At 42.8% G+C, this 16,139-nt stretch overlaps 1 protein-coding gene across 5 annotated transcripts in view; it reads right to left on the bottom strand.

Moving 5' to 3' along the window:
* LOC129830971 (CUB and sushi domain-containing protein 3-like) overlaps positions 1–16,139 on the bottom strand; it is a 759,188-nt gene that overhangs the window by 380,236 nt on the left and 362,813 nt on the right. For all 5 annotated transcript variants that reach the window (XM_055893871.1, XM_055893869.1, XM_055893870.1 and 2 more), the window contains exon 10: positions 8,796–8,917. In XM_055893871.1, the coding sequence (XP_055749846.1) occupies positions 8,796–8,917 (122 nt within the window). The remainder of the gene's footprint in view (positions 1–8,795; positions 8,918–16,139) is intronic.

The following is a 16,139-nucleotide window of genomic DNA, read 5'->3' as shown; positions in this document are numbered from 1 at the left end:
CAAAAACAACATAAAACAGGTCAGGAACGTTACAAGCACAGGCAAAATCCTAGAGGAACACCTGGATCAGTATGCTTTCCAACAGAAACTGGAAGACAAATTCATAATTCATCAGGAAAATAACCTAAAACTCAAGGACAAATATACACTGGAGTTGCTTACCAACATAACATTGAATGTTCTAAAACATAAGGCCAAAAGCCCATTTCATGATTTAGGCGTATGTCGCATTTGAACGTTATTATAATATTTTTTATCAAAATGCTTATTTTTTTAGAAAGGCCTTCTGGAACATGTGAACTTTCATGTGCCTTAACAAACTTGTATGCCATCTGTAAATATTAATACAATTTTGTGAATACAATTTTGTAATGACGAGCCTAGTTTGTTAAGCCACGGAAAAAGTCAGGAACCTTCCTGCTAGCAATGATGGGCTGAGATATTGGATGAGCTAGACATGCCGAGAGATGAGTTCGGATTGGTCTGCCATGTAGCACGCATAAGCTGCTCAGCATGTGTAGATAATCCTTGCTATCGCATCTTTTTTGAAAGACATAACATTAGTCATGGAGAACTGCAAAAGTGTTGCTACTGCTCTCAACAACATTGCTGACCTGAATTCAGCAAGCGCTATCGACAAAGATCAGTGGGAAAAAGTTGTGCTGGACTACTTTCTGAACCGGAGTGACTTGATACAACAGGCCGAACAAGCTGTAGCTACAAACAAAATGGAAACGGCACAGGACGTCTTAGTTAAAGTGGTTCCAGTCTGCCGTGAAGCGTTCATCCATGTATATTGGTAAGAGTCTAGCTACATTTTCAGATATTCTACATTTCCAATTTAGTCAGAAAGCCGTTTTCATTTGAAGTTGTGTACTGTGTACCGTGTGTGTACTGTTAGCGAGCTAGTGAACGTTATCTTGCTGGCTTGCTAGCTAACGTTACATGTACGATCTGTGTTGTAATATTCGTATCTCAGAAATCAATTTGCATTGCTAGTTATAGGCTGATGTCAGCTAGCTATCCAACATGGATTTATTTTCCCTGGTTGACACAGACATGCTCAGGAAAGTGATATCACAACTTAAGCCTTCTACCTGCCTTATCAATCCTATCCCTACCACCTTCTTCAAAACTGTTTTTAATTGCATATAAGAAGTGCAAGCCATTGTTAATCACTCAGTGTTCACAGGCACTTTCCCCACTGTACTAAAAACTGCTATGGTGAAACCACTTCTGAAGAAAAGTCATCTAGATTCTTAGGCTCTTAGCAATTTTCAGCCAATCTCCAACCTTTTGGAGGAATTGGTTTTCAAGTAGCGGGTCTGTAGGGGAGCGGATCAAAAGGATCTGGGAGAGCATCCTGACCGGTTGCATCACCGCCTGGTATGGCAACTGGTCGGCATCTGACTGTAAGGCGCTACAGAGGGTAATGCGAACGGCCCAGTGCATCAGAGGAAGGCCCTTAAAACTGTCAGAGACTCCAGTCACCCAAGTTAAAGACTGTTTTCTCTGCTACCGCACGGCAAGCGGTACCGGAGCACCAAGTCTTGGACCAAAAGGCTTCTCAACAGCTTCTACACCCAAGCCATAAGACTGCTGAACAATTTACATTGACAACCACCCCCCCCCCCCCCCCCCCCCCATTTTGCACACTGCTGCTACTCGCTGTTTATTTGTTACCTATGCATAGTCACTTCGCCCCCACCTACATGTACAGATTACCTCAACTAGCCTGTACCCCGGCCACACTGACTCAGTACCGGTGTCCCTCTGTAGACTCAGTACCGGTGTCCCTCTGTAGCCTCATTATTGTTATTTTTATTGCGTTACTTTTTATTCTTACTTTTTATTTTAGCCTACTTGGTAAATATCTTATTGAACTGCACTGTTGGTTAAGGGCTTGTAAGTAGGCATTTCACGGTAAAGTCTACACATGTTGTATTCAGCGCATGTGGCAAATAAAGTTGGATTTGATGCTAGACCATTTTGTAGCTCTGAGTCTCTACTTTTATCCACTGTAAAAAAACAAATTTCAAATGTCTTCATATAGGTCATTTGGAAAGTATTCAGACCTCTTGACTTTTTCCACAATTTGTTAAATTACAACCTTATTCTAAAATTGATTCAATATTTTTTTCCTCATCAATCTACACACAATATTCCATAATGACAAAGCGAGAACAGGTTTTTAGACATAATTGCAAATATATTACAAATAGAAAACAGAAATACCTTACTGAAATAAGTAGTCATGAATATTGCTATGAGACTCGAAAATTGAGTCCAGTGCATCCTGTTTTCATTGATCATCCATGAGATGTTTCTACAACTTGATTTGAGTCCACCTGTGGCAAATTCAATTGATTGGACATGATTTGGAAAGACACTCATCTGTCTATATAAGATCCCACAGTTGACAGCGCATGTCAGAGCAGAAGCCAAGCCACGAGGTCAAAGGAATTGTCCAGCACTGAGACAGGATTGTGTCAAGGCACAGGTCTGGGGAAGGGTTCCAAAAAATGTCTGCAGCATTGAAGGTCCCCAAGAAGAGAGTGGCCTCCATCATTCTGAAATGGAAGAAGTTTGGAACCCCCAAGACTCTTCCCAGAGCTGGCTGCACGGCCAAACTGAGCAATCGGGAGAGAAGAGCCTTGGTCAGGGAGGTGACTCTGGTCACTCTGGTCACTCTAACAGAGCTCCAGAGTTCCTCTGTGCAGATGGGAGAACCTTCCATCTCTGCAGCACTCCACCAATCAGGACGTCATGGTAGAGTGGCCAGACGGAAGCCAATCCTCAGTAAAAAGCACATGACAGCCCTAAAGGACTCAGACCATGAGAAACAAGACTCTCTGGTCTGATGAAACCAAGATTGAACTCTTTGGCCTGAATGTCAAATGTCACGTCTGGAGGAAACCCGTCACCATCTCTGAGATGAAGCTTGGTGGTGGCAGCATCATTCTGTGGGGATGTTTTTCAGCGGCAGGGACTGGGAGACTTGTCAGGATCAAGGGAAAGATGAATGGAGCAAAGTACTGAGAGATCCTTAATGAAAACCTGCTCCAGAGTGCTCAGGACCTCAAACTGGGGCAAAGGTTCACCTTCCAATAGGACAAAGACCCTAAGTACACAGCCAGTACAATGCAGGAGTGGCTTCAGGACAAGTCTCTAAATGTCCTTGAGTGAGCTAGCCAGAGCCGGGACTTGAACCCGATCGAACATCTCTGGAGATACCTGAAAATAGAGTTTGAGAGAATCTGCATAGAAGAATAGGAAAAACTCCCCAAATACAGGTGTGCCAAGTTTGTAGCGTCATACCCAAGAAGACTCGAGGCTGTATTCACTGCCAAAGGCGCTTCAACAAAGTACTAAGTAAAGGTTCTGAATACGTATGTAAATGTTACAGTTGAAGTTTACATACACTTAGGTTGGAGTCATTAAAACTCTTTTTTCAACCACTCCACAAATTTCTTGTTAACAAACTATTGTTTTGGCAAGTCGGTTAGTACATCTAATTTGTGCATGACACAAGTAATTTTTCATCAATTGTTTACGGACAGATTATTTAACTTGTCTCCTAGAGATGAACGCACTTTGGTACGAAAAGTGTAAATCAATCCCAGAACAACAGCAAAGGACCTTGATAAGATGCTGGAGAAAACAAGTACAAAAGTATCTATATCCACAGTAAAACATGTCCTATATCAACATACCATGAAAGGCTGCTCAGCAATGAAGAAGCCACTAATCCAAAACCTCCATAAAAAAGCAAGACTACGGTTTGCAACTACACATGGGGACAGAGATAGTACTTTTTGGAGAAATGTCCTCTGGTCTGATGAAACAAAAATAGAACTGTTTGGCCATAATGACCATCGTTATGTTTGGAGGAAAAAGGGGGACGCTTGCAAGAGAAAGAACACCATCCCAACCGTGAAGCACGGGGTTGGCATGCATTATGTTGTGGGGGTGCTTTGCTGCAGGAGGGACTGGTGCACTTCAGAAAATAGATGGCATCATGAGGATGGAAAATGATGTGTATATATTGAAGCAACATCTCAAGTCATCAATCAGGAAGTCAAAGCTTGGTCACAAATGGGTCTTCCAAATGGACAATGACCCCAAGCATACTTCCAAAGTTGTGGCAAAATGGCTTAAGGACAACAAAGTCAATGTATTGGAGTGCCCATCACAAAGCCCTGAATACTTATGTAAATTAATACTTTCTGAAGGTACTATATATGGCATATGGGGCCTGCATATACAGTAATTCAGCTAATATGTACATATTTGTCCAACAGACTACTGTTTGTTTTTCCCTTTTAGGTGCTAGGTGCTATCTAGAACCTAAAGGGGTTCTTTGGCTGTCCCCATAGGAGAACCCTTTGAATAACTATTTTTGGTTCCAGGTATAACCGTTTTGTGTTCCAAGTAGAACCCTTTCCACAAAGGGTTCTACTTGGAACCATCAGGGTTCTCCTATGGGGACAGTCGAATAACCCTTTCGGAACCCTTTTTTCTAAGAGTGTTCAAAGATAACATCAATGAATACATATCGCTAGAACTAAGACTACATACGAACTTCAGTCTGCCTGGTGATTCATTCCGTTTGGATGTTCCATATGAATATTTTATCGCCCTCATTCTGCTCTGTTAAGGGTGCTGCTGTTTGATATTTGCTCTGGGTAGTGACATGTTTAATTGTACCTGAATCCTCCAGTCATCGCCTGTGGATAAATAGATGTCACTACTCATATCAATTACGAGGCATGCTGCAGCCCCTGGGTCTTGGGAGACAGCGATCGCAGGGTTCCGCCATCCTCTTTTATTACAAATGTGGATATGAGCTAAATCAATCCAGATGCCATGTGGGGTTGCTGTGTGTGTTCATCACTAACAGCTCCCTGTAGATGGCCCATCCTTCCGCTCTATGACGGCCCTCCTCCACTCTCTTCCTTCCTTACTCCCTCATTCGCTCACTCTTTCATTCAGTCTCTCTCTCTTGCTCTCAGTTTTTTTCTCTCTCTCTGACTCACTCTCTTAATTGTAGTCTCTCTCTCTCTCTCACTCTCTCTGTCACTTTCTCTCTCCTTCCTGAGCACACCTCAGAGGTGAACAGACTGCAGAGCCACAGTGTGGGAACAGCAGCACAGTGTATGACCCCATAAAACCAGAAGAACCCTCGACCCCCCCAATCACCAACCTTCTGGAGGACAAACATATGCACACGCACATACCCAGATGCACGCAAAAACACACAAATAAAAAGCGACACTGCCCACCAATATAACTACAGTAACTAGCAAATACCATCATCCAGCCCCACATAAAAAAGCTTGTCGGGCCTTGAGGCACCGCTGCATGTACTGCCCAGCTGGGATGATGGTGTGAAAGGACAGAGGAGAGAGCGAGAGAGCGAGAGAGAGAGAGAGAGAGAGAGAGAGAGAGAGAGAGAGAGAGAGAGAGAGAGAGAGAGAGAGAGAGAGAGAGAGAGAGAGAGAGAGAGAGAGAGAGAGAGAGAGAGAGAGAGAGAGAGAGAGAGAGAGAGAGAGAGAGAGAGAGGAGGAGAGAAGGAGAGGAGGAGAGAAGGAGAGGAGGAGAGAAGGAGAGAAGGAGAGAGAGAGGGCAGAGGCGGATCTTATTGGAGGCCAGGAGGCACGGGTTACGGGTGCATGAGCCAGAGAGCATGTTTGCTTATGCTCAACAACATCTCGGCAGGCAGGCGACCCTGAGAGAGAGTTAGGCAGTGAGGCTGGAATAAAAATCATAGACCGGTAGGGAGGGGGAGGAAAAGGAAGAGGATGTGAGAAGGTATGCAGCGGTAGTGGCAGCCCACCCCTTCACGTGCCCTTTACTGGACCATTACTGTGTCCCAAATGGCACCCTATTCCTTATTGGCCCTGGTAAAAAGGAGTGCACTATATAGGGAATAGGGTGCATTTGGGATGTGATCACTGACTGATAATCCTCTCAGAAGCTAGGGCTGGGACTATAGAGCATTACATAATAAAAACCCAAAACAGTTTTTTGTAGAATTAATATTATATTACAGTACAGTGTCTTTCATTTAATCCTCATTCAAAAGAAAATAACAAACACCGGGTGGTCTTTTTCGAAACTATAAAATATGCCTGTCAAAAAACGTATGTTGTTTCAGATATATCATTTCTTGTTTACCTTCTAGCAAAAAGATCAATGAGAAAAGCCCTCTGTAAGATACAACCTAAAGTACTGTAACTCATTATCTTCACAGGCTGTCCAACCTGACACTCATTGACATTGTCATCTTATCACCACTGCTATCAGCCATGCATCCCATTCAATGAAACCACCCTTCCTCCCTGTCTCTCTCTGCCTCTTCCTCTCCGTCTCCCTTTACCTCTCCCTCCCTCCCTGCAGATTGCTCGTTGAGAGCAATTGAAATGACCAGAGTATTTGGTTTTGTAAGGGGTGACTATAAACAATCATTGACACCATTGACCATGTACTGCACTTGCTGGTGTTCATCATTGATATTCATTGACATTCATTGGCCCAACGGGTTTTATGGGGAGTCGGTTAGCTGTATTTGTATTTATTATGGATCGCCATTAGTTCCTGCCAAGGCAGCAGCTACTCTTCCTGGGGTCAAGTAAAATTGAGGCAGTTATACAATTTTAAAAACATTATTTTATATTTCACAACATATTTCACAACACATTAAGTGTGTGACCTCAGGCCATCACTACCACATACACTACATGACCAAAAGTATGTGGACACCTGCTCATCCCCCTTTGCTGCTATAACAGCCTCCACTCTTCTGGGAAGGCTTTCCACTAGATGTTGGAACATTGCCGCGGGGACTTGCTTGCATTCAGCCACAAGAGCATTAGTGAGGTCGGACACTGATGTTGGGCGATTACGCCTGGCTCGCAGTCAGCGTTCCAATTCATCCCAAAGGTGTTCGATGGGGTTGAGGTCAGGGCTCTGTGCAGGCCAGTCAAGTTCTTCAACACCAATCTCGACAAACCATTTCTGTATGGACCTCGCTTTGTTTACGGGGGAATTGTCATGCTGAAACAGGAAAGGGCCTTTCCCAAACTGTTGCCACAAAGTTGAAAGCACAGAATCATATAGAATGTTATTGTATGCTGTAGCATTAACATTTCCCTTCATTGTAACTAAGAGGCCTAGCTCAAACCACGAAAAGCAGCCCCAGACCATTATTCCTCCCCCACCAAACTTTACAATTGCACTGCATTGGATCAGGTAGCGTTCTCCTGGCATTTGCCAAACCCAGATTTGTTTGTCGGACTGCCAACGGCGCCGAGCTTTATACCACTCCAGCTGACGCTTGGCAATGCATTAAGGTGATCTTAGGCTTGTGTGCGGCTGCTCGGCCATGGAAACCCATTTCATGAAGCTCCGGATGAACAGTTCTTGCACTGACGTTGCTAATAGAGGCAGGTTGGAACTTGGTAGTGAGTGTTGCAACCGAGGACAGGCGATTTTTACACGCTACGCACTTCAGCACTCGGCGGTCCCGTTCTGTGAGCTTGTGAACACTACCACTTTGCGGCTGAGCCGTTGTTGCTCCTAGACACTTTCACTTCACAATAACAGCACTTACAGTTGATCGGGGCAGCTCTAGCAGGGCAAAAATTTGACGAACTGACTTGTTGGAAAGATGGCATCCTATGACACTGCCAGTTGAAAGTCACTGAGCTCTTCAGTAAGGCCATTCTACTGCCAATGTTTGGCTATGGAGATTGCATGGTGGTGTGCTCAATTTTATACACCTGTCAGCAACGGGTGTAGCTGAATTAATCAAATCCACTAATTTGAAGGAGTATCCACATATTTTTGTATATATAGTGTATCTACAACACAAAATCCATTTCTACGTGTGTGTATAGTGTGCATGTTATCATGTGTGTGTGTGTGCATGCATGTGTCTGTGTGTGTCTCTTCACAGTCACCGCTGTTCCATAAGGTGTAATTTTTTATGTTTTATTTTACTGCTTGTATGAGTTACTTGATGTCGAATTGAGATCTATGTAGTACTATGCACCTCTCATAGTCTGTTCTGGACTTGAGGACTGTGACAGTACGGTGGTATCGGCAGCGTAGTCTCTCTCTCTCTCTCTCTCTCTCTCTCTCTCTCTCTCTCTCTCTCTCTCTCTCTCTCTCTCTCTCTCTCTCTCTCTCTCTCTCTCTCTCTCTCTCTCTCTCTCTCTCACTCTCACTCTCTCACTCACTCTCACTCTCACTCTCACTCTCACTCTCTCACTCTCACTCACTCACTCTCACTCACTCTCACTCACTCTCACTCACTCACTCTCACTCACTCACTCACTCTCACTCACTCACTCACTCTCACTCACTCTCTCTCACTCACTCACTCACTCTCACTCACTCTCACTCACTCTCACTCACTCTCACTCACTCACTCACTCTCACTCACTCACTCTCACTCACTCACTCTCTCTCACTCACTCACTCTCACTCACTCACTCTCACTCACTCTCACTCTCTCACACTCTCACTCACTCTCACTCACACTCACTCACTCACTCTCACTCACTCACTCTCACTCACTCACTCTCTCTCACTCACTCACTCTCACTCACTCACTTTCACTCACTCTCACTCACCCTCACTCACTCTCACTCACTCTCACTCTCACTCACTCTCACTCACACTCACTCACACTCACTCACTCTCACTCTCTCACTCTCTCACTCTCTCACTCTCTCTCACTCTCTCAGCAGTGTGACAGTGGATGGACAGAACGGTAGTAAAGTCTGGCCTACCTTGTTGGGGTTGGTGGCGGTGAGAATCCAGACACACTGAGCGTTGGACTCATACTGGATGGGGAAGTTGGGCGAAGTGAACGTACCAGAAGGACCTTGAAGGTTAGAGCCGCATGTTTTCACTGTGAAAGGAAATGAAAGAGAAAGAGAAAAATAAAGAAATTAAGGAAGGTTATTCATTTGGAGCCTGACATTTAGCAACCTGACAAACACAAAAGTTGTGGTTAATTGGAGACAGATTTTGCCAAATGCTGTGTGTGTGTGCCTACGTGCATGTGTAGGTAGTCGCTTTAGCTGTTTTGAGCTCACATTGAATGCTCGTATTAATGAGATATAGTCAAGACACCAGGGCCCCGTTGCTTGAGCTATATTCAACTCATAATTATACTTCAACATATTCTCTATAGAGCCTGCTGCTATCTGAACCAGAACAAGTCATTTAAGGCCAGGGTTTTAGTTGTCATGAATTTGCAATATCATTTTATACTCAGATGACTAATTTCATGACAGCTGAACAAGTTAAACTCCGTGCAAACGAAAGAAAAACACCAAGGCCTTATTCATTATCTTTATGGAGAAACACCAGTCATTATTTGTTAAATACAGACACGGCTTGTCTGTGTCCCGTCTGTCCTGCCTGTCTTCCAAATGCACTGACAGCTATCAAAGATTACTGGGCTTGCGGCTAACACAGGCTAAATAAAAGTTTCAGGAATATTAATCTGGAACAGGACAGTACTATGACTATAAAGTCTTTCTTATTGGTGCCGTTCATCAGCGACGATGCCAACGTGACAATGTTGTGATGGGGGAAGACAAGGCTCTGGTTGAGTCTCAAATGGCACCCTATTCCCTATTTAGTGCACTACTTTTAAACAGGGCCCATAACCTTCCTATTACATACTATAGACAGCAGGTTTTATCAGTCTCTGACATCTTGATTGCTTTTGAAAATAAATAAGTCATTATTTCTGTATGAGCAAGGTGGCAACACTGATGACTCTGTAGACCCCTCAGGTATAATCCACACACTGCTGGTCTGCTCAGAAAGTCACTGGCACATTGAGACCAACGGCATCACAAGTTGTAACGGTCCTGACCTGTTTTATGTTGGTTTTGTATGTGTTTATGGTCAGGGCGTGTGTTTTGGGTGGGCAGTCTATGTTTTTTATTTCTAGGTTGGTTTTTGTGTTCGGCCTGGTATGATTCTCAATTAGAGACAGGTGTGTGTCGTTTGTCTCTAATTGAGAGTCATACTAAGGCAGCCAGGGTTTCACTGGGGTTTGGTGGGTGTTTGTTCCTGTGTCCTCACAGGACGGTTGAAGGTTAGTCACATTTGTTGTTTTGTAGTTTTGTAGTGTCTTGTTTTGCTGTTGTCATTAAAAGATGGCTTATTTCCCTCAATCTGCATCTTGGTCCTATCCATGCTCCTCCTCGTCTAAGGGGGAGAACAACAATGACTGCCTTTACACAAGTAGCCTTGAATACAGTGCACTATACGGTCACACATGACGCACAAACTTTAAAGCACTTGGGTTAATTCAAGAAACCTTACATTGGGGTCCATTTACACAAGAGTTCAGATAAAGTCATAACATGGTTTTGGGTAATATCAAATACCACTACTGCTACTTCATCTACCAGGTAGACTCCTTCACTGGTAGATGTTTCCCCTGTGTGGGCAGTAGTTTGTAGGTACTTTGTTACCATTGCTATGGCACATTCCATTGAATTTCAAACATAGATTTGACATCCAGGGCCAGACATGGAGTACTTCCTGTATCAACCACATAACTACAATGAGTAAAATGGGCCTCCCCATTCAAGTCAATGATGCCATAATGTGTGGACTAGCAGCTATTTTGAGTGTACTCATAGGATTAAAGCAGGAAGTAAAAGTAGAACGTGTCCCATTCAGTCTCTGCTTTATTAACATGATTCATTCTATTTCAATAGGATTAACCCAGGAGAGATGAGGAAGTGTTTCAGTAATACTACAAGCCAATGAGTAAGCAGAGAATGTCTTTTCTGGGTATTTATAGCGTCTGAGTCGTCCTCATAATAAGAGATGTGAACGACTGTCACTTTGGAGGTTATGTAATATCCTTGAGCTGGTGAGCTACAATAAAACAAATGTCACCGGGCTCTTTAATCATCCAATCCCCACACTAATGTTTAAAATACAGGAAATAATAGACATGGAGTCGATCAACTATCTCATCAGCCTTAGCTATGAGAGCAATGACATTCCCATTGTGTGTCTGTAAGGGGAATAAGATTTCTTCTTCTCAATATGACTTTGCTAATTAGTCTTCATTTTTTAAATAAACGCAACACACTTCCTATTACAATCTCATCTTGGGAGAGCAATAACAGATCCGCACCGAAAAAGAGAGAGAGAAAGAGATACAGACAGAGCCCTCGATAGAGAGAGAGAGAGAGAGAGAAAACAGAGCACCAATGAATAGTTAAATTGAAATTCATGATTAACTCTGCGTACCCTTGGGCTGTCCTGAAAATATAGATCTAGGCAATTTTCTGCATGATTTCAAGTGGCATCTTCCTTAATTAGTTTGTACAGCCTTTAGCCGCAGGAACAAACAGACATGTGGGTGACAGCCAGCCAGTGATTTAGTGGCCAGCTAAAGGTCAGGGTACCACGGCGAGAAAGAAAGTGCCGTAGAGGAAGGGAGGGGAGGAGAGGTGGGTGGAGGTGTGACGGGATCGGGGGATTGTGACACAAACACAGAGAACAAACATACACAATGGGCTCAGGGAGGGAGGTGGGAATCAGGGGATTTATTCTATGGTGCTGTGGAATGTGGTATGTGTGTGTGTGTGTGTGTGTGTCTCTCTCTCTCTCTCTCTCTCTCTCTCTCTCTCTCTCTCTCTCTCTCTCTCTCTCTCTCTCTCTCTCTCTCTCTCTCAATTCAATTCAATTCAATTCGCTTTATTGGCATGACGTAACAATGTACATATTGCCAAAGCTTATTTTGGATATTTACAATATAAAAATGAGAATCAAAATTGTCAACGTGACAGTAACAACCATAACCAAGGGTCAAAATAACCATACATTCAACAATAACAATAAGCATACAGTAGAGTACATGTACAGGTTGATTGGTCTGTCAGACACTGTCCCTCAACTTATGGCAGGCAGCAATGTAGTGCGCTGCCAACCCACAGCTCTTTGCGTCCTCCCACAACAGGACGGGAAGCCTATCCTCATCAGAGAGGTCTTTGAAACCTTGAATAAGGGTTTCAAATTTGGGAAAATGACACTCTCTAATTGTTTTATATTTTTTACATTTTGTCAGGAAATGCAGCTCTGTCTCAGGTTCTGCTGTTGTGCAGTGGTTGCACAGCCTTTCCTCTACAGGGAGCCAGGTTTTCCTGTGTCTACCCTTCTCAATGGCAAGGCTGTGCTCACTGAGCCTGTACTTTGTCAAGGTTTTTCTAAGGTTTTGATCAGTAACCATGGTGAAATATTTAGCCACGGTGTACTGTCGATTTAGGGCCAGATAGCACTGCATTTTGCTTTGTGTTTGTGCTTCCCAATAAGCAATGTAGTTTTGTTTTGACTTTTGACTGTGTTGTAATTTGGTTTATTCTGATTGATTGGATGTTCTGGTCCTGAGGCTTCAGTGTGTTAGTAGAACAGGTTTGTGAACTCAGCCCCAGCTGGATGGGGGGACTCTTTTTTTTTTTCTCTCTCATGTAAAGTGTTGGTCCCATGTTTGATGAGCTGAAATAAAAGATCCCTGTAATTTTCCATACGCACAAAAAGCTTATTTCTCTCACATTTTGTGCACTAATTTGTTTACATCCCTGTTAGTGAGCATTTCTCTTTTGCCAAGATAATCCATCCACCTGACAGTTGTGGCTTATCAAGAAGCTGATTAAACAGCATAATCATTACACATGTGCACCTTGTGCTGGGGACAATATAAGGCCACTCTAAAATGTGCCTTTTTGTCACATAACACAAGGCCACAGATAACTCAAGTGTTGAGGGAGCATGGCAATTGGCATGCTGACTGGAGGAATGTCCACCAGAGCTGTTGCCAGAGAATTAAATGTTCATTTCTCTACCATAAGACACCTCCAACATTGTTTTAGAGAATTTGGCAGTATGTCCAACAGGCCTCACAACCGCAGACCACGTGTATGGTGTCGTGTGGGTGAGCGTTTTGCTGATGTCAACTTTGTGAACAGTGTGCCCCATGGTGACAGCGGGGTTATGGTATGGGCAGACATAAGCTACGGACCATGAACACAATTTCATATTATCGATGGCAATTAGAATTCACAGAAATACCATGATGAGATTCTTTGGCCCATTGTGAGGCCCATTTCTTTTAAGGTATCTGTGACCAACAGATGCATATCTGTATTCCCGAGTCAGGGTTGGGTAGGTTACTTTCTAAATGTAATCCGTTACAGTTACTAATTACCTGTCCAAAACTGTAATCAGTAACGTAACTTTTGGATTACCCAAACTCAGTAACGTAATCTGATTACATGTAGATTACTTTCCCCATAAGAGGCATTAGAAGAAGACAATTGTTACCAATTGAACAGCATATATTGCAGGATAAATCAATGTTAAAGTTTACATATCTGGCCATATATGGATGTTAGATTTTACTTTATGGGTTGGTTATGTAGACTTCTTCTAACCCATCGCTTGCTACTACATACTGTTTAATAATATGATTAAATTATATATTTACATTAAAAAACAAAATCTATCATAATTCCGGTCATTCCAATATATTTCATACCCCTTGATCTTCAAGAATAGGACTTTGAAATATGAAAGTATAGATTATCCAAATTGTTTTGCCTGAGCATGACCCCAAAACTAAGGATTGATTAGATTAGCCAGTCCTACTCTGTTGTTTATGATTTGTTGTCATGGAGGACTGATTGGGCTCGTTGATTCAAGCTGAAAAATAAATGCTAAGCTCATGGAATGGCTTTGAGCAGTACTGAAAAGTGCTATTTACATGTGAAAAATGAATGCCATATGCTGCAAGCGCAAAATGACTATTGTTCACCTTTGTGTTGGTGACACTTGGATATCTTGATAATATGCAGCTATTTAAAGGGCACATCCACAGATGAAACAATATCAAAACCCACACCCTGCCTGTTTTGGTAAAACAAACTGAGGGATTGGCCTGGAGAAATGTACTCACTCTCAGATTAATAGACATAGCTATGGATAGTAACATTGATATCAAAAATATTGTTTTAACCATGTTATGAGTCTATACAGTGTGTGTTTACATTTACAATGTTAACAAACATTGGAGAAAAACAAGCTTATATTTTAGGTTCTCATGGAGTGTAACAGTTGAACTAAGCTCATATTCTTCAATAATCAATGGATATATATATATACACATACAATACCATTCAAGAGTTTGGGGTCACTTAGAAATGTCCTTGTTTTTGAAAGATAACACATTTTTTGTCCATTAAAATAACATCAAATTGATCAGAAATACAGTGTAGACATTGCTAATGTTGTAAATGACTATTGTAGCTGGAAACAGCTGATTTTTCAGGCGTACAGAGGCCCATTATCAGCAAACATCACTCCTGTGTTCCAATGGTACGTTGTGTTAGCTAATCCAAGTTTAACATTTTAAAAGGCTAATTTATCATTAGAAAACCCTTTTGCAATTGTGTTAGCACAGCTGAAAACTGTTGTGCTGATTAAAGAAGCCTGATACAGCCTGGAATCAAACCAGGGCCTGTAGTGACACCTCTATCACTGAGATGCAGTGCCTTAGATTGCTGTGCCACACGGGAGCCCTAGATCAGCACTCCTACTCTGAGACTCTTTATAAATACGGGCCCTGATGATTTCAACTGTGATGGTGGCAGTGGAGGTGGTATTCTATTTGAAGAGAGCTAAGAGATGCCAACGAGAAAACAATGACTTTTTACCTTTTATGTTATGGCTTATTTCTCTGTAATGTGTAGTGGGAAACATGTCCATTTCAGAATATCATACAATTTCTTGAGTGTGAGTTGCAATTTTCCCCTTTGGATCGTGTTTGTGTTCATCTCAACAGGGTGAATAGTTTCTGGAACCATTTCCTCTGAATGATATCAGATTATCTCAACCAAGCCCCGAGTTTGAGCTTCAAACAAATCGAAGGCCTTTCAAACCAGGCTTTTTTTTTTTTTACTGTGTAGGAAAATCAAAGATGAGATTACTTGCAGATGTATTTTGAGGTATAAGATGTTTGTAGTTCAATAACACACATTAGCGGTACATCAATACTTTCAGTTAATTTACAGTAGTTGGCTTTGTTGTGTGTATGCAGGTGTGTGTATGCAGGTGTGTGTATGCAGGCAGGTGTGTGTGTGTGTGTGTGGGCGGTAAAAAGTAGGAGCAAAACAAACAAATGGCCTTCACTCTAACAGTGGAGGCTCCTCAGAGGAAGAAGTGAGGGCCATCCTCCTCAGTGAATTTCATAAAAATAAAAATACACTGCTCAAAAAAATAAAGGGAACACTTAAACAACACAATGTAACTCCAAGTCAATCACACTTCTGTGAAATCAAACTGTCCACTTAGGAAGCAACACTGATTGACAATAAATTTCACATGCTGTTGTGCAAATGGAATAGACAAAAGGTGGAAATTATAGGCAATTAGCAAGACACCCCCCAAAACAGGAGTGATTTTGCAGGTGGTGACCACAGACCACTTCTCAGTTCCTATGCTTCCTGGCTGATGTTTTGGTCACATTTGAATGCTGGCGGTGCTCTCACTCTAGTGGTAGCATGAGACGGAGTCTACAACCCACACAAGTGGCTCAGGTAGTGCAGTTCATCCAGGATGGCACATCAAGGCGAACTGTGGCAAAAAGGTTTGCTGTGTCTGTCAGCGTAGTGTCCAGAGCATGCAGGCGCTACCAGGAGACAGGCCAGTACATCAGGAGACGTGGAGGAGGCCGTAGGAGGGCAACAACCCAGCAGCAGGACCGCTACCTCCACCTTTGTGCAAGGAGGTGCACTGCCAGCGCCCTGCAAAATGACCTCCAGCAGGCCACAAATGTGCATGTGTCTGCTCAAACGGTCAGAAACAGACTCCATGAGGGTGGTATGAGGGCCCGACGTCCACACACATTAGCGGTACATCAATACTTTCAGTTCATTTACAGTATTTGGCTTTGTTGTGTTAAAAAGCCCCATATTCCAATATCACATGGTCCTAGTGGGAATCTGTTTTTAATTACTGTTTAATGTGCACAGATAGGCCTATACTTCATGTGTTTATACAGTATGTAATGTGTGTGTGTGTGTGTGTGTGTGTGTGTG

This window comes from Salvelinus fontinalis, chromosome 32 (genome assembly GCF_029448725.1).
Source record: "Salvelinus fontinalis isolate EN_2023a chromosome 32, ASM2944872v1, whole genome shotgun sequence".
NCBI lineage: Eukaryota > Metazoa > Chordata > Actinopteri > Salmoniformes > Salmonidae > Salvelinus > Salvelinus fontinalis.
This window is presented reverse-complemented; position numbering and strand designations above follow the sequence as displayed.